General features: G+C 37.8%; 1 protein-coding gene across 3 annotated transcripts in view; it reads right to left on the reverse strand.

Moving 5' to 3' along the window:
* The window catches only part of HMGN3 (high mobility group nucleosomal binding domain 3), a 23,881-nt gene continuing 4,488 nt past the window's right edge, over positions 1 to 19,393 (reverse strand). For all 3 annotated transcript variants that reach the window (XM_054819410.1, XM_054819411.1, XM_054819409.1), the window contains exons 2-6: positions 9,509 to 9,559; positions 3,578 to 3,607; positions 2,916 to 2,963; positions 507 to 620; positions 1 to 390 (exon numbers count right to left, since the gene is read on the reverse strand). In XM_054819410.1, coding sequence (XP_054675385.1) covers positions 259 to 390; positions 507 to 620; positions 2,916 to 2,963; positions 3,578 to 3,607; positions 9,509 to 9,559 — 375 coding nt within the window. In that variant the 3' untranslated portion in view covers positions 1 to 258. The remainder of the gene's footprint in view (positions 391 to 506; positions 621 to 2,915; positions 2,964 to 3,577; positions 3,608 to 9,508; positions 9,560 to 19,393) is intronic.

Genomic DNA, 19,393 nt, shown 5'->3' on the forward strand with positions numbered 1-19,393 from the left:
AAGAAAGAAAAACATTAATTACTACACTAAATTACCATTACATACCTAAAGACCCCAACTACTCTTACTCCCTTCGATTTCTCATTTGCAACAGCTCAGTTTCAAACTTGTGTCCGTATTACATTTACGCAAACAAAACAGGTACATTCACACACTTTTCTTAAATTATTGGTCCCAGCTTTTCAAAAGCAATACAAGCCTTACCTGTCAGCTTCCATTGTTCATACTGAAAAGCACCACACTACTACCTGTTTCTATTCACTGCACACATGCTGAATGCTCTACCGTACCCTTAACTTTCACTGTTTCAATCTGCCCTTTTACTGACAGTGTGCTGGGTGGGGCACCTCTGGATGTTGAAACACTAACAGTTGAGCGAGAGATGCGAATCTGCAATAACATTATGGGCAATAAAAAGAAACATTATGAACATGCTATCAATGTCTGAAAGGCCGAATAATTAAAAAACACTGATTCAATCAGCAGGAGGTATGTGTGGAAAGTACCTCTTCAGCTTTATTTTCACCATTTTCAGATGGTGTAGTACCTTCCTTTGCAGCTTCTTGCTTTTCATCCTTCTTCCCTTTAGCACCTTTGCTGGCCTTTGTTCCAGGTTCCTTCTGACAGAAGATTAAAAATATGGGGATAGACATTGCATGAGTAGCCAGCACCCTGCAACTTTAGGAAAAAAACCCTTTCATATGAACTAAAAAGCAAATCTTGGCAAGCTGCATGTGCTGGACTGAAACAGAAAACCTGCTAAAGACTACCTGGAACATTTATATCCACAGAAGTTATATAGAGACTCTCCAAATTTCTAGAAAATGCTGAAGTCTGCTTCTTTATTGTTTCTGCTAATTTACAGGGATACAAAACCCCCTCAAACTATTTTGGTAGAGCTGAGCTGTATATACAGAGCTATATACAAGATACCTGTACCAACAAATCCAATTACAGTATACTGAAAACTTATTCAGCCAAGCACAAACAACGCACTGCTTGTGTAACAGCATTACACTTTCGATTAACATGAAATATTAAATTAGATTTTAAAAAATTGAGCATTTTTGCTGGCTGTCCTTTTGTTAGTTTGATAACATCTGTGATGTTCACTCCATCTCAGTGAAAGAACCAACCAACCCAGTGGGGAGGCAAACACTGATAAAATTCCATCTGCAGCCACACAAAGCAGAGAATTTATCAAAATGAACTATTCTAACAGCTACAGTTTCATTTGGAGATTTGCTCTTAAACAATTCATATGTTGAAGTTTGGGGGTTATTTTAATCCTTGCTCTATGTGCATATTTATATTTGTGATCCAGGGCTAGCAGAGACAAAGGTTAAGGATTTGAAGTGCAGTGGGGAAAAAAATTTAAATGGTATTTAATTGAATATTTTACATTAGTATTTAAAGTAGTTCTGAAACACTGTGGAGGTTACATTTGCTCCAAATTATTGCAAAATGGCAATAGTAGGTGTGAACAGGGATATTTAGGTCAGTCTCCCTTCCCCCAGCAATCCCCGTACAGGAGTGGGGCAGTGAGGAGGGGGTGCCAGTAATCCTAGTTCCAGGGCAGCCCCAATTACTCCTTTCACCCTTCAGCTCCTATGTTACACAGCAGTTGTGCGTAACTGAGAAGCTTGCTGCTGGTACAAGTACAGTCCTAACTCTTCACCTACAAAAGAACAAGCTAAGGACTTCGTAAATCCATAATTTGCAAGCTTTTAACACTATAAATGATCTCAGATCTGTACCATCTTTGGTTGTTTACTAGTAGGTTTGGAGTACACACTTGCTGTTTTCTGTTTAGGAGACCGAGATTAATATACTCCTTAAAACGTGATCCAGTTAGACTTTGGGAAGAGCAGATTACTGTATTAAAAAATTACTTAGAATAATGTCATAAAAGATTCAAGTCACCTGAAATGAGCTTCAAATGTCTCTCATGCAGCTTAAACTGATTCCGTAACACTGAGCTCATTTCCCAACATGTACGTGAAGCCACAGAGGCTATCATATTCTCTTCTTTATTAATACTCTTTTTAAGAGGGGAGCAGGATGGACTTAGCAAGACTTTATGATTTATCAAATGAAATTACCAATAAAGTGTTCGAAGTCACAGTTATACAGTTTTACTTTCACACATGGACTTTGTATCCTGATTCTTGCCCAACTGAGATACTAATAAAAGGACTTGGAAAATGTGTGAGAATTGCTAGACTCGGTTTCCAGCATTTTTTTTTTTTCTGATAAAGCAATTGCTCTTATTTAACATTCCCCTTGGGCACAAATAAATCTACAGTTTCTGAAGTACATGATTTATATGCAGAAATCCTGAAAAGGTATTTCAGACACTAATAAGATTTTAATTTGACTGTAACTGGCCTAGAAAACCCAAACCATTCAATATAAATATATATAATTTAACCTTTAATTATAATTGTGCTTTCTCAGCAACAGCCAGGCTTCAAGAACAGATAAGAGTTTCTGACTATGAAATGAAGTACTCCCCTTCTAGACAAAGAAACAGGATGGCACAGAGTAATCGCAAATCCTATTGTAGAAATTGCTAGGGCTCGGGTAGAGCTTACTCAACCAAACCTGTACATTTCAAGAAAGGTGTAGGAAAGGTAAAGATTCTTCTTAAACTAGGAGTTCACTAAAAACTAACATGGTCTGCATATCAAACAGGCAAGACATTTTGTTTGGGCCCGTAACGAGGCCAGGAAGGGGTGGAACAGAAAGAAAAGAATGATCTAATTTGTTTTTTTTCCGGGGAGGGGGGGAGTTGCAGGGAGGGCAGGGGAGCTGATGCCTCACAAAAACGCTGTGAATTGAACTGTTTGCAATGCAAAGGAGTAACTTGCTTACTATTGGCTACAATGATGACAACTAAGAAGAAGAGTATTTACCTTCGTGGTTTTCCTTGGTTTGGGTTCAGGTTTTGGTGGAGCAGGTTTCTATAAAACATTTTTTCGTTGCATAATGTGTTAGACATATTACCAGAAGCCAGCCAGCCACCTCCACACCCCAGCTTCTCCCCACCCCACACCTTCCATTACTTCCCTTTCTAGAAAAACCTTAATGCACAAATACACCTCATCACTGTACACACCCATCTTCATTAGCTCACTCATCTAGGAGTCAAAGCAATTTGGGGGTCATTCTAAGAGTAAAACGTAGAGATTAGTAGTAAGTATAACAAAAAAAAATCAGAGAAGAGGAACTAAAACCAAATACTAGTAGTGGCATCAAATGAAGTCCTTGAAGGACAGCTGTTTCTCCTTCCCAGAGAAGTAGCTGCATTTCAACAACTACCATCAGCCTGCAAAAAGGTATGGAGTCAATACTGCACATAACCGACAGTGTTGCACTGGGGTGGGGAAAATACATCTTTTGTCAGAACAACCTGAAAACCTGAAACCAAGAAAACAGATAACCTTAGCTCTAGAGTTCTTAAATATCCCTCAGCGAGAATAAAAATTGTATCAAGCAAAATATAACAAACCTGTTTGGTCTGAGAAACCATATGTGCCTAGAAAAGGATATAACAAAAGGTGTTATACATACTTACAGCTGACAATCTTGCTGATCGTCTTGTGGGCTACAGAAAAAGAAAAAAGGAGAAAACATTTTTATAGGCTTACAACAAATAGTATGCAAAGCAACATAATATCAGTCATTCCATGGTGACAGCAAAAAATATGCCCCTACTAAAATACATTTCTATTGCCGAGCACAATTCACATCTTCCTCATCTTGGACAAGCAAAATTTTAAAGTGATGTGAAAATTAGTAATAGAAATCATTCAGGAATTATAATGTCTAAATTTCCATATGGTTAAATACTCCCCCCCCCATTTTACAAGTACTCCCCAGTCCCTTGCTGCTCTATGAAAGGTTCACAAATACAACAAGCTTGACACTCACACAGGATACTAAACCTCTCTCATAAATACTTAAAATGATGTTTCTATAATCTAGCAGATGCTACTTGTAATAGCAGGTAAAAATATCATCTGATTAACAGATGAACAAAGTTAACATCCTTCCCAAGAGTATATCAGAGTGCTAAAATTTCAAAACATGAAACTAAGTCCTTCCACTTCCTCAGTTCCCCACACACTCAATCCAAGAGTGCAGGTGCACAAAGACAGCTGCAGGATGAGAGGGAGAAATTATTTCTTTTATTTAAACACAATTCTCAAAAGGAAAGAAGAAAGTCAGATATTCTGCTTTCCTCCACCTTTCTTTATGACTTCAACACACCTTCCTTATTAAGTTTATTATTGAAGATGTGTTAAGTCTTAGAAATAGTTGTAAGCTCAGTAGTTTATTCACTATATTTTCATATTCATTAGAAGAGATGAACCCATGATCCAGTTACAAAGCATGGTTATCAAACACGGTTAAAGTTTGGTCTGTGGCATAAAACTGGAATCATACTTGTAGCCAAAATAAAGGGACAACTCAACTGCAACAAATATCCAATGTAACAGCTTAAAAAGTGAATCAAAAATATCTTAATTACATATTAAGCATTTAAGTTGAGCTAAAAAAACATGGCTTCACACATCTTGCAACAGGAGAAAGCTATTGTTAATACCTGAAGAATGCAGCAATTTGTATTCATTGGAGCCATTTAAGTATTCTTAATGGAAAGCAGTAGCAAATAGTTCAGATCTGCATCCAGCAAAATAGAAGTCTGCTCAAAAACCACCCGAAGATGTTTTCAGCTATCAAATATTTATGAATCATTAAAAAAAATAGTAAAACGCTCTTTTTTTGGCAATTTAGAATATGAACTGCTTGTCAAGCAGCCTAGCACTATTTTACAACAGGTTAAATAAAGCATTTCACTTGGTCAGGTAATCAAAGAACTCCTAGCTCAAGGCATCTTCTTTTACAAATCTGTTTAAGTGATGATTTCTATCCCTCAGCATTGGGCACTGGAATGTTATGTTAGCATATACTTTTTAAAGGGTAATACGTTGTTTTAGGTAAATTATAATTTTCTCCCATATTCCCCAGCTGTTCCTGGTCCATGACGGGTTTCATAGAAGGCTTGCATCACCACAAGAAAGTCAGCATAAACCCTCCATTCTTTAAAAATGCCTGACGGGTAAGTCATTTTAATTCTCATTCAGAGTTTGTATGTATTTTGTGTTATCTGATTATAAGGAAGGAACTGCAGTCAAGTCAGCAAAGGTCACATTTTAATGTGCTTTTGGAACTCTTGTCCCCCTCCAAACAGCTGTACTAACCCTTAAACTAGCAGCTCACCCAACAGTCTATTTGACACTGGCCCACTAGCAAACATCTATAGAAAGAGTCCACGAAATGGAGCAGACACAGAACACCACTTCGCACTTTCCTACTGCACCAGCTTCTGGCAATCTAAAGTTGCGAACTTTCCAACCTGGCTATTATATCCACATCGTGTGTTTAATAGTCCCTGAGGGTCATTTTCTTCATAAATTTGTCTAATAACCTAGTGAACCCATTTACACTTTCAGTTTCTATAAGATCCTGTGCAATGAGTCCCATAATAGGATTATGCACTGTGTGGAAAAGAAAAAGCAAAACCTTCCTCCACTGTTGTCTTTCCTTTAAACTTCTCGCCTCTTACTTTCACTAGATTCCTCTTGTTTTCGAGTTACATGAGTAATAATTCCCTGCCTTTATCTGTGTTACTGATGATTTTATCACACCTCTGTTATATAAAAAGTCAAGAATCCTAGAAAATCTGGGCTGGTTTTGTTTTTTTTTTTTTTTTTTTTTTTTAACTGCTTTGCATCCTCTGTTTGTCCCCCTCTACTTGGTAGCCTTTTCATTCTATCATGGCCTTTTTAAGGAAGAGTCAGGAAAACTTCATTCAGTAGTCCCACACCTGGGAGCACAAAAAATTAATCTTGTGATACACTGATGTTTTGCACTCTGTCCTCTAGTATTTTTTCCTACATTATAGTTACTTTTTGTTTAGAAGAACCAACATGTTCTAGTAAATATTCACTGTGATTTCACAATCTCTCCCTTATTAAGAGCTGATTTGGTGACCATCATTGTGTCTTCCCCTCCCCTCTGTGTATTTGCATTTCTCCATATTGAATTTTATATTCATATTTTATATTTTTTATTTTGAATTTTATATTTATATTTTATCACCTAGTTGTCAGTGACCTAACAGCCTTCTAAGTCTCTCTCACTTCTGACTACCCTGATAATTTTTTGTAAACTTAGGCAAACCTTTGTCATTTCTCCAGTACCTCTTCGCCTGGATCATTCATGAATATACGCAGCAACATAAGCCCAAACACAAATCCTTCCAATGCTCCACTGATAATTATCCACCATTATGAAAATTAACTACTTCCCTACTCTCTTCTATCTTTATCTGTTACCAATTCTTAAGATCTTACCTTTAATCCATGCTAGCTTCATTTCTTTAAGAACCTTAGGGCACCTTATCAAAAAGTGTTCTTTACAAGCAAGTAAACTGTATCAACTGGCATGCTATTGTCCTTATACCTGTTGACTTCTACAAAGAACTCACCTGCCTGAAGTATGACCTCTCTGCAAAATCCGTGTCTTATATATTGGTCTACATGAACTTTTTTTAACTACTTCTGCAAGTTAAGACTCACAGGCTTTATTTTTCAGAATCCCTGGGAGCATTTCATCACCCTCAGTTACTCCGATACTGAGGCCAGTGCAAGCACTAAATTACATACTGCATTTAACAGTTTGGCAATTGCTAGTGAGTATTGTCTAGTTCTCACTCACGTTCAATTAAAGAATGTCCTCCAGACTCTACACTCGTGAGAAAAGGCTCCACTGTGAGAACCTCTGTAAGAATTCATAGCAGGAGTTTCATTACTGTTTCTCAGCATCACATTTGCCATGCTGGAGGGGTTGCTCCTTTCCTCATTATTTTCCATCAATACAAAAACCACCTCTCAAATTAATAAATTTCCCTTATTTTGCTATCAAGCCATTCAGGGGGTGGGTGGGGAAGGTTTGGTTGATTTTTTTTTCCTCTGTGTGGTAGGGTTTGGGTTTTTTTTAGGGGGAGTGCTTTTGAATAATAATACGCATTTCTGCAAGCCTCTAGCATGGCATACCACAAAACCTCTTTGCCACCTGAAACCATTAAGCTTTTCAGCTGCTCCTTTTAATAGGGTCTCATTTTTAGGAAGATTCCCTTTCTTGATATCAAATCTTACCATAGCAGAGTTTATTTGGACTTACATTCCTGCAAGGATGATGAACCTGAATATATTATGGTCACAATTACAGAATAGTTCTCTAACAATTGTCTTTTTAATGAGCTCCTACATACTACTGAGGACCAAATAAAGAGCTGATTATCCTTTTATTGGTCCTTTGATTTGTTCCTCAGGAAGCAAGCATTTATAGTTTTAAATTTTTTGTCTTTGTAATGCCATCCTATGCCTTTTACCAAATCTCTGAAGGGTAAGTGAAATCGCTATTAACACTATTTCTGTCCTCATAGACTCTCTGATCTCTCTCAGCATCCCATTGCCACTTTTATTATTGTGGTCACATGATACCTGGCACAATTCCTGAACTATATACTTCCCATTTGCATATGGCTTGGCAATCCATAAAAGATTGTGCTGTACTTGATACAATTAATCTAGAGGAATATTAAAGACATAACAGAAAGCCATTCTACCACTAATGCAACTATGCTCTCAACCCTGTGTAATTTGTGTGTTGGTGTCACAATGCCCCAACAAGTCTGAGTTGCCCATTACATCAATGTCCTCATTTAAAGGCGGATAGTTCAAGTTGCCCAGATTTAGATTTGCAGCTTTTTTATGTTGGCTTCACTGCCTGTTTTCATAGGCATGAATTAAACAGGGCTTTATTTCTCAAAGAGTTCTCTTTACCTTTTCAGACACAAACTTTTTTGCCTTCTGTGCTAGCTCCCACTCTCCATCCTGATAGGGATCTCTGACTTCACCCTATGTGCTCTCAAGAACTTGCCAGTCTCCCCTCAGATGTTTAGTTTAAAATAATTCAGATCTTCTCAGTGCCATCCACATAAGCCTGGTTTGGTTCAGACTGAAGCCACCCTTCCTACATAAATTCTACCTATTCCAAGAGCTCCCATAGTTTCTAATCTAATCCTACAAATATCTTCCTCATTTACACAGTATATAAGCTACAGGGGTATCTATCTTAAGGTGATAATATTTTAATTTGGTGTGGGGTTTTTTTCTTCTTCCCTGTAGCATCAGCCACCACTATTATCTCACTTTGACCGAAGACTACTCTAAGAGCTTCCATATTGCAGAGTCAGCAGGCTCTCTACAGAGAGCCTGTGTATTTCTGTAAGCTTCTTGGTCTTTATTCTAGCAATCAGGTCTCAAATTTTTAGGGGACCAAACTTTTACTTTTCTGGCTCTTGAAGAAATAACATTTAAGCTTGGACAGAGAAACACATTCATTGAGAGCAAAGGAGATTATATTTTTACTATGATTTAGTGAGCATTTTCATACTTTATGAAAAAAAACTAATTTGTCTTCTAGGAGATTTCACAGGAAGATACTGAAGTATCAAAATCTGTTCCTCTCAGATCTCCTTTTCACTTAGCTGTTTTTTCAGGAGCTTATTGTAAACATTAGCATTGTTTGAAATATTTTGACACTTCTACTGTAGCACCTTTTTCTGCTAGACTGAGCAACAACCAACTTCCCAATTCAGGAAGTATAAAACTTCATTGGACTATTTTTCCTGTTCAAATATGCTCAAATATTTATAAGAGCAGCAATTAATTATTAATTCATTTTAATATTCACCCCCTCTTTTCAAGGTCCTGATTTTGCTTTGTCTGCCACAGAAGATGACAACCTAAGGAAAAGAATCCTGATAATTCTCCACCTGTTTTTTTTAACTTCACGTTAAGGGTTGTGACAAACCAGCAAAACTATACTATAGAGGCCAAGGTATCACCAACTGTCTCCTTGCCTTCTCTGACAGAAGTTACTGTGCCCTTAAAAAAAAAAAAATCAGAGAAAAAAAACACACAAATGTGTCAGCTGTTCCAGTTAGAGCCTGGTATCTTAATTCAAGACACCCTTCCATCAGACACTTAAGCTAAGAATAGTTTTGAAGTAGACTGGCTGAGGTGTGTGCATTAACCCTCTTCTGCCAAACCACTAGAGACATAACAACAGTTCCAGGCAGTAATATCCTACACTGTTGCCAGAAGTTCCACCAGAGCTTGCCTATCAAAGCCCTAAGTGTTTCTGCTGAAATTTGTGTACCAATAACTTGTATGAATCCTCAGTGCACCAAAACCAAATTGTGCCAGATAAGCTACAAATGTGGTTTACTGTCATTATTCCCACTGAAAACACCTCATTAGAAGTGGCAGAGCAATGCATAGTCTTCTGATATGCAAGACTGCAGATTTCCAGTTAAATAATTACATGCCAAAATAAATAAAAAACAAACAAAAAAAAGAAATATACTTGCCTCTTGTTTAGTTACTTTTGCTGCATCCTTGCCTTCAGCACCCTCTGGAGACTGAAAGAAAATATTAAGTCAGTGCTTTTATTACACCCTTAAAAGCACCCAGGCAACAGCGAAACAAAGATTATGGTGAAGATTCTTCTTTCTACACATCGTAGCAACCTAAAGAAGCCCGGCAAATTTTCGTTAGTATTTACAAGCAGCACTGTACCAAAGCCATTCTAGATTTTCCAAGCAAGAACACAAGGAGTGATCATCACAAGGTAGATACGTATCGTATCATATCACATCACACAGCCGTCCCTCTAGCCAATTAACTGAAACATTCGCAGACTCCAATGGGAGCTCCATCTAATCAGCAGTTGGTAGCACAACAGCATGAACTGGAAATACAAGGTTTGATCTACTAGGGCTTTTGAAATCCCTGAGAAATTTAACACATTTCTTCCCAAACATGAACTTTACTAGTAATGTGATGTGATGAGATGAACCAAAAGAGCACAGCATTACTGAAATGAGTGATTTCTTTACCTCATTTACTCCTTTTGTGCCTCAGGCTCACTCAGCTGGAAGCTTTAACAGTATCTTTCCCTTATCTCCTCTATCAGAACAACAAAAATCAGTAAAACACCAATACATTGACAGGAAAGCTAGGGGCAAACAACATGTTTCTTCACAAAAATAAAGTATCAACCTGACCATTCTAACACCGTTCTTCCAGAGGTACTAGAGAAACATTAGTTAAACCACAGGAGAGGGGGGAAAAAAAACAACAAAAAAAAATTAATGAAGCTTCTGTCTTTTGTTTACAACTCAAGATGTATTACTTCACATTTTGCAAATGACTCTGTTTCCACCTCAGAGCAAGCAATTCACAGTGAGCAGCAGCAGTTAGAGGAGAACTACAAGAATGGCATGTGTTTCAAAAAGGCATTTAACAGGCAACAGAGAAGACAATTTGGTTGCTGTTTTGTTTTTCAATCAGTAAAGCAGCAGCCTAGCTATCTTTTCCCTTTTCTATTTCAATCCTAACCCAAACCTCCCCCCAGATTTTGACGTGGAATATTTCAGGGTTACACCGTTATGGAGCAGAGAAAAAGATGGGCTAGTTTGCAGCAGTTGATCACTGCCTTCTCCTGGCATTGGGCTCTAACATACATAAAGACAAACATCCCCCACCAGAGAATAAAACGTGGCTTTGTTACTGTGCACTCTCCTGACAGAAAGGAAGCATGCCACAAAAGCAGCTGGTTTTAAAAAAGCTGAGGACTGATCACCTAAGTAGCTAGAAAACAGCAGGAAGTTAAGCAGCACTGCGCAGCATAGAGCGACTCAGAATAGCAACAGAGTCAGGCATGCAAAATGGAGCCTGACTGTTCCCCACGCTGCTGCAGCCTCACCAGCCGCCTGCAGGATCGTTTCAGGTTTGCATTCCTGAAAGCCTTTCAGTTTGGTTACTAAAGACTTGCTACAGCTTGATGGTGTGATGCTAGGAGCATCAAAAGCCATAAGGAGAACAATACCAACTAGTTCCATGATCACTGTCAGTAACAAAGTCTTGTTTCCTACAACTTCTCGCCAGCTCACGCTATGGTACAAGCTCTGACTATAGCTTTTCTGTAGTCCATGAATTCCTAACGTCTGTTTCTCTTGTATGAATTTTCTCAAGTCTAACAAACTCGCACTGCACCCTGTCCCTGGGAGGGAACTTAAATAGCATCCTTCTTGTCTGGGGCACCTATTTATATGGAAGTTCAGATTTTATAATTTTTTTGTTGCAGTGGCCAAGAGGCTCAAGATTTACAGGAGTAGGGACAGAAAGATGACATGATTCATTTCCTTTGGAAGCCAGGCTAAAAAACTCACCATAAACTAAATGAAGCTGACACTCCACAATCCCGCTGTTTTATCCCGTGTCACTTTTAGGAACTGGAGAGCTTTGAAACAGGTCTAAATCATCACAAGATGGCACTGCCACATGCCAATAGTCTTGCAGTAATTGCCCAGGAGCAAACTCTCACCCTGCAATACTGCACAGTTAACACACAGTAATTTACCCCGTTCTCTTTAGCCCTAATGAAAGACATGTCTCCTATTTCTGACAGACAAGGCAGCCTGATTTTAGATGCCAATATTATTGCTTGACAACACATTTTAAAAATTGCTCATGAGGCTAACCACAGGGGGGGAAATTATATTAAAATACTCTTAATGCAACCACAACCACTCTATACCACTATGATATATTGCACAACATACTTCAATTAAGTTAGTTAATCAGCCCAGCATTCCCTCTGAAGTTCAAAAATCCAACAGCAATTCTGAAGGCCACATAACTTTCACCATGGAGGGACATGCGCGGTAATAATCTCAGAGGTGTGAATAAGCAGCAAGGGGTTTTGACACGCTCTCATTTCCATTTCAGACCTGCTCCATCCTCTCTGCAATCACTACAAGTCCAGGTGTTTGGATGCTGCGGGCTGCGATCATCCTCCCAGGGCCTTGGCTCCCCAGTATGCTGGCAGAGCTGCGTGGGAGGCCATGTCATGAATAAGGTAATTGATCCAGCTGAAAAACAGCCTGCTGCTTAAACAAATTTATATATACAAATTATAAATACATATAGTCTTCCCTGCTCTAGCAGAATCATTTTGCTGCACAGCTGCACAAACAATTGAGCCAGTAGAGCAGACAAGAATGAAGTGGCACAGGGCAGTTGCAAGCAGCCTGGGACTCTAAGCTGATAGACACACCAGAAGAAATATGTATGTCAGGTATGGCTTCACTGTATTTGTTAGAAGAGGAACAGAAACTTACTTTCCCCTCTCCAATTCCTGCTTAGACATTCCAATGAGTCCCAGCTGATGTGGATCTTCATGCTAGTTTCTGCAGTACTTTCTCCTCTCCGTAGGGACCAGAGATTTGTACAAAAACAGATTTGAGCCAAGCCTAGTTCTCAAAGAACTTGGCATGCCACAAGCAGTGACTGTCTGCACTAGTATCTCGAAGTCACAGGACTTTTATGTAGATACCACCAAAACCTTAAAGTCCTTGTCTTTAACTCTTCCACAGGAACCCTTCCCCCCATCTTTTGTCCTGGTGACAAACTACTGAAGGACCTCTGGTTTCAAAGCAACCAAACGTTCTCAGTAACCCATCCCCTTGGCACATTTTTCCACATGATGTAATGCTATGGCTCACCGTATTTCACATGACACCCCAGTCACATTAAAATGCACCCTGGATACCATGCCTTACATCGTGAACTAGTCAGGAGAGGGACTGTCCACACTGCAAGTTTTGTGCAGCAAAATCAAAGACCAGTGCGAGCACTGACTCACATGACAAGGGCAGTACTCCAACCTCAGTAATTCCTCAGCTGTACCCTGTCATATGGCTGTATTATACCCATAAAGTAGTCCCTATAGACTTGCTGTGCCTGATACTGTATGGACACCTACAAGAGACAAGGCAGATAAAATATAAAAGCAAATAAGGACACAGATAATAGTGATTTTTTTTTTCCCAACCACAGGGGTATACAGAAGGAAAAAAGCTGACTGGCTAACTCTAAATATGCTTTAGAGATTTAAACTAATAGCAAGTTTTAGGTTCAGATGACCACACATTGTGTCATGCCTCCATTAGCACTACATATTGGCAGTAAGATTGTAAATTAAGATGAAGCTAAGGTTTGTAAGATCTGTCAGAGCTGCATAACTTTTATACCACGAGATTAACCTGGAAGGCTGCATGGAAGATTCCCTGTGTCTATCATCAATCTACCTTTTTTTTTTAAATTTGCTTATTCCCTACTCCTTTTTAAGGGCATCCTAGAAAATTATTTTGAGAGGCTTAGGAAAAACAAAGGAATATTAATAGATGATAGAGTACATTAAAAAAAAAAAAAGTCAGAGAAACATTAACATCGGGCTTGTTTGTATACACAGTTCTTGCATATCACCAGCTGTGAAGTACACCTAAGAACTGGTATTTCCACACATCAGGACAATACTGCAGTATCTGCAATGCCAACACCAAACTGTTAAGCTGAAACCAGAAAACTAGATAACTGTTTTAAGGAAACATTTAATAGAACATATAGGCAAATTTCCTTTTTCTCTTGTTCTTAAGGCTGGGTTCCCTGGTGGAGATGCACCACAAAAGAAACAAAAAGCTTCTATTTTTCTAATCAAAACCCTGCAATATAAGCAGGATATAATGAGAGTACAGTGACACAAAGTAGTGAAGTTATTGATATCTGTTTGAGAGATCCAAAGGTACATGTTTGAACTTGCAGTGACCAGCTTCTGGATAAACATTTGTATTTAAATGAATGGATTGTACTGTTATAAAGGAGGAGTACATTAAAAAGCACAAAGAATGAGAATAAAAGTATGTGAGAAGTAACAGTCAGTACAGAAGGCTGCTTATAAAATGAAATAGATCGTACATTCTCTGAAGGATCTGATTACCAGCTGAAACTCAACACCTCAGCTCTGATGGGACAGAAATCAGTCCTTTCATAACCACATGAAAGAAAAAAAAAAAAAAAAAGAAAGAAAAAGCAGATGCCAATTTAATTCAAACTAACACGTTAAGAAGTTAGAAAGCCTCAACCGTCCTAGCACTTGAGTATTCTCTTTAGCATTTCCTCCCTCCTTTGCAAGCTGTTTTGTTCAGCCACATCTCAATACGTTGCCTTAGGATACTTTCCCGGCTCGCTGTTCTAGCTGCAATTTCCACGATGTAATGCTTTGGTCATTCCTCCAACAACTTTTTTCACAACCAAAATATGACAAAAGCTTGCAAGAAAACCACAGCAGCAAGAAAAGATGTATCAAGTCCTAAGCCTTTTTTTTCAGGGTTTACTGCACCATTTTCCTAATTTTTTTTCCTTCCCTCATTTCCCTGTGAGTAGAACTGTGCATTACACTAAATTTAATTAAATTAATTGTTTCCCCATACATGCTAGATCTTCTAATTATTTGTCTTCAGAGCAGCTCTGAATTTTGTGCCAGTTCATAAATGTAATTAAAATGCTGTTTATTTCTTGGTTTAGATTAATGAAGACTACACGTTGACTAATTTAACACCAACCAACTCCTGCAACACCCTTCTAACCACTGTTTCCTCATTTAGCTCTTCCAGCTTCTTATCATTAACCTGTGTTTATAGCTAGTTCTTTGATCTGTTTTCAGCAGATACAACAGTGCTCACTGCCCAGCCAATGTGAATGAACTTTGTAAGTAAAATTAATTCTCCCTAATAAATGCTTTAAGAAATCAGGTATTCTTCCTACTGCCTCTCTTAATTTTTTTTTTCTACCAAGAGCCTTATCCTGGAAGGGGAAAAAGAATAAAATGCATGCCACTAATTAAAAAAACAAGTAATTCTGCCAGAACAATGAGTGCAGTACACAATAAATTTGGTTAGTGGGTGGATTTTTTAAATATTTATCCAAAATTATATCTGCCTTACTGTCTTACAAAAAAATCCATGGAGTTTTTTTTTTGTACATACATGTGCATATATTCTTCTCTAAAAAAAAAAGCCCACAACAAAAAAACCACTTAAATATTTATTCTTTAAGTACATAATATTTTAATCTTTTCTGTTAAGTAGTGTTACAATGAAATACTATACAATACATAACTTTTAGAATTTAAATCCCTCCATCTTACATCTATTAAGAGCAGAATATTTAATTTTATAATTCTTTGGGGGAGAATGTCAAGATCATAAAGTTCTGAAGAGACAAAGAGCTCTTAAAAGTTTAAATATAAAGACCATTAATATCCCCTGGTATTAACAAGCAATTAGAGGGGAAAAAAAATCAGCGAAAACATTTCCTGATCAATGTCTCCATTCTTGATTAGAGATTCAAGACAAACAGAGTGATGGGTTAAAATGCATTGCATTTTCAAAGAACATACAAGAAAATAAGAATATAAACAGCCTAGTTATAAACAAAGTCAGCAGGTTCAGAAAATGCATTTTATGAAATTCCTATAAATTCTTAACAGGTAACTTCTGTGAGCTTTATGCTCTTCTAGAAAAGACAGAAGAGATAGAAACCAAGTTAGGCCTGGCGTATTTCTAGATATCCAAAAACCAGCCAGAATAAATGCTTTTCCAAAAAAGGAAATGCCTTCATTGTAGATTAAGGTTTTTCTAATCCCACTGAAAAGTCAAAGATTGACCAATATAATTTAAAATGCATTTAAATTTGATGGGACATTTTAAAAGCCAAACCAGTTGCGAGACGTCTATTTTTCTTTCCAAGTTTTTCTTCCCTGTAGTCAGTTTTTTGATTATGACATCTTGTACCTATAGCAGAGTGAAGAAGTAACAGCAGTTTCTAAAGACTCAGATTTAAAAAAAAACAGCATTGTAATTTAAAATTAGACAGCCAGCTCCTTCAGACAGTGAAGTAATCAGCTGCATTTTGAAAAATACAGATCAGCCATAGGAGTACTGAGCATAGTGCATTTGAAATTGTTTCGTTTCCCCTGAACACCAAACATGAGAATTGTGCTAGGTAGTAAGTAAATTCTTGTCTCAATATTTGCTTAACCATTTTACTGCCACCATAAAATAAAAAGGCAGATTCAAAGAATATGATGGATGAAATCCAATCCCTAATAATATTATTTCTCTGACCTTTCAAAGCTGACACCAGTTCTGCAAGTGAGATGAAGCCGATCGACTCATGCAAGTCTACATACAGAGCCAGAGTTTTTAAAACCTTGAGGATTAGGTTCCGAAATCTGTATCTAAATAAAACTGATCAGATCTGCAAAGCAAAACTAGCACAAAATACTTCTAAAATATATATTTTTAATATATTTTTATCTGCTTAAAGATAGAGATTAAATTTAGACAACTACTTTCAATAACAACTGATTCCTGAAAATAGCCACCTCTGACAAAGAAAAATACTCCGAATGCCTAAAAGGTGTATAATTCCTCCCCTCCCCGAGGACATAACTGTGATAAAACCACAATCATCTAGAAAAGAATCATTTTTGCTGTTGTTTCAACTAGCTGCTACCACAAAACATCAAACCTCTGAGATGATGATAGCAGGTCCACAAGAGGTAGGCAAAAGCAAAGGCACAACTGGTATAATGCCTTAGATAGACCGACCTCTTACATGCCGGTAGTAATTCCAGCTGGGGGTAACAGAAGTATTGCTCTACTACAACCCAGAATGGAAAGCTTCATAGACAACCTAAATGCAGTTTCAACAGAAGAAAAAAGTAAAATGTCTCCAAGAGCGTGCAGGTGGGATAAGGAAGAAAGCATGCAGCAGAGATAAAGGATGTCTTCCTACTACAAATAGAGCACCGACACCTCTCCTCAACTCTGCTTGAGAGGAACAAAACACTGCAGAGGTAAAAATGTCATTAGACATTTGATTTCCAACTATGGAAGCATTCTCTGCTACTACTAATTTGGGTAGCATTAGGACAATGGAGAAAACTAGGTGGGAAGAGCAAACATACCCAACAGTCCCAATAAAGCTGGTGTTGACAGGAACATAAGCAATTTTTTTGGTGCAGACAGATTCCAACATTCTCAGGGAACACTGCAGTTCATATTTGCAGTTTTCACTGTTACCAAGTACACCCACTCTTTACTATGGGAAGACAGGAGCTGTATCTCCAAGTTACAGGAGTAATTAATTGAAAATTGGTTATTTCCAAAGACACCAAAGGGGGGGGGGGAGGAAGGCACAATTCCCTGCCCCCAATGGTGCAAGGACACAATTTGACCACTGAGTTATTCTGATTATTCTAATGAATTAAAGAATAGTCCTCTATTAGAGGAGAAAACTCCAAGTTAGGGACAATCAAAGAAAAACTGGCTAAGGCTGCTGTCTGATTAATGCCTGGCTGCTGCTTAGAGTTCTGCCCTTCTCCACCTAATCATTCCTGCCAATAAGCCAGCTTAACTCTTTGTGCCAAGGTATGGGAAACCAGATCAGCAGACAAGTCTGGCCAAAAACTACCTCAAAAACATATGATATCCCACAGGTTAAATCAGAGTAAGGACAGGAACAAGTATCTGGAATTGCTTCTTTTGGCCTGTACATACCAGCTTGAAATATCTGTTGAACTACAGTCCAAACTCTGAAGTCCTACACTGCCAATTTTGCCGACAATAAAATTGGGATAAGAGCATCTTACTTCTGCATGCAGCCAGTTGCTCATTTCTAGCCCTACTCCCTTCTAACAGGTTACCACACACGCATTGTGCCACTGTCCAGCATCTCTAAATTGCATCAGTAAAATGATTACGGATTACAAAAAAAAGAATATTCAAAAGCATATTCAAATCTCTTTAAGTAAACAAGCATTAAAAGGATCACAGCCTGAAATGTAAGTCCAGCACCTGAAAACACCTTATTGGCTACTGGACCATGGGATGAATCACTGTGCTACCTTAGTGCAGTTAAAAAACAGAAAATAAATGGTGGCCATTATGATCCTACAAAGTGCTAATTTCCAAGAGAAATCTCTGGATCTGGCTTACTTACACTCTACACAAAAGGATGCACACTGGAACATGCCAGGCCTACACATAGCTACTGCTTGGGTATAAAACAGCAAAGAAAGTGAAGGTTTTCAAGAAAGACAGAAGAAAAGCAGCCTTAAACTAAATTGCATATACCTGCTACGTTCCATTTACACACAGGACTTTTTATTTTTAAACTTAACAATACTGATAATCTAGAATACAAAATAATATTATCCCCATCGGCATGTTGAACTACTGTATATAAAAAGATTATCTGCACCTGGTTAGTTTTGAACTCAAAGATGATTACTTACAAAGCAGACTGTACTAGTGGCTACAACTCATCAGATATCACGCTTTAATGCACCCAAGGAGCATTAGGAATTATTTTTAATTAACAATTCAGTGAAAACCTAAGAATTTTTAGGTTGCCCATTCATGGATCCAATTGTATTTCAGTGTGGTCTAAGAAGAAAATTTATATACATAGTTATCAATTGCTGATAAATGGGTCAGATTTTTACAGACTTGTATAAAACGATCAGAAACATTTTAGATCTAGAAATCCTTGGCCAATGAGCTTTTAAATCTTCATAACTCTAAAAACCAGTCATAGCTAAAATTATATAATTAGGTCTAAGTTATTTTAAAGCATATCTTGAATATAAAATGTGGACAAATATTTGTTGCATGTATTTAATAGCCCTGTAAACATAATTTATTACAACATGGCATAGCAGCATTACTCAAGCATGTTTTTTCTTCAGTGCCACTCAACACTGCTACCCTGTACTATATCTAAGTGTACCAAAGCAGATAAAAATTTGTCATATTTTCTGCTTAATTTTTACATGAAAGATGTAGATCCTTTGAGTCAGTCTGGTCAACAGATACTTGGAGTAGTCCAACTAAGCAGTATTCAATTGCTTTAAATACATCAATGCTTAAAATTCTCAGTAGTTACAAATTTAGTACAAAGGGTAAAATTTCTGAAATTGCTAAGTGACAAAACATCCTTTTCCCTTGTATTAGAAGACTCCGGCAATCTTTTAAGATGCTCTGGCACCTCTATCATGTTTGCCTTGGTTGAACGTTAAATGCATCTCTGCATAGCAATCATTACATCTGTCCCTGCGAAGGATGGCAAAGGTAGAAGCCCACCTGGGGACTCTGCTGGCATGTTAAGCAGGAGTTTGTCAAAGTCGGGGGTACCTCAGTGACATGAACGCAAAGCAGGTCATCTTCTGCTGTTGCCTAGCCTGTTTTCTGGTAGTTACCAAATGGTCTAGGATTGATCTAACAGGAAAAGTGGAGAAAAACTACCTTTTCAGAGCTCTGACTTGTGCTCTTAGTCCTCATGTAGCA

The sequence above is a fragment of the Grus americana genome, chromosome 3, assembly GCF_028858705.1.
Source record: "Grus americana isolate bGruAme1 chromosome 3, bGruAme1.mat, whole genome shotgun sequence".
NCBI classification, from domain to species: Eukaryota; Metazoa; Chordata; class Aves; order Gruiformes; family Gruidae; genus Grus; species Grus americana.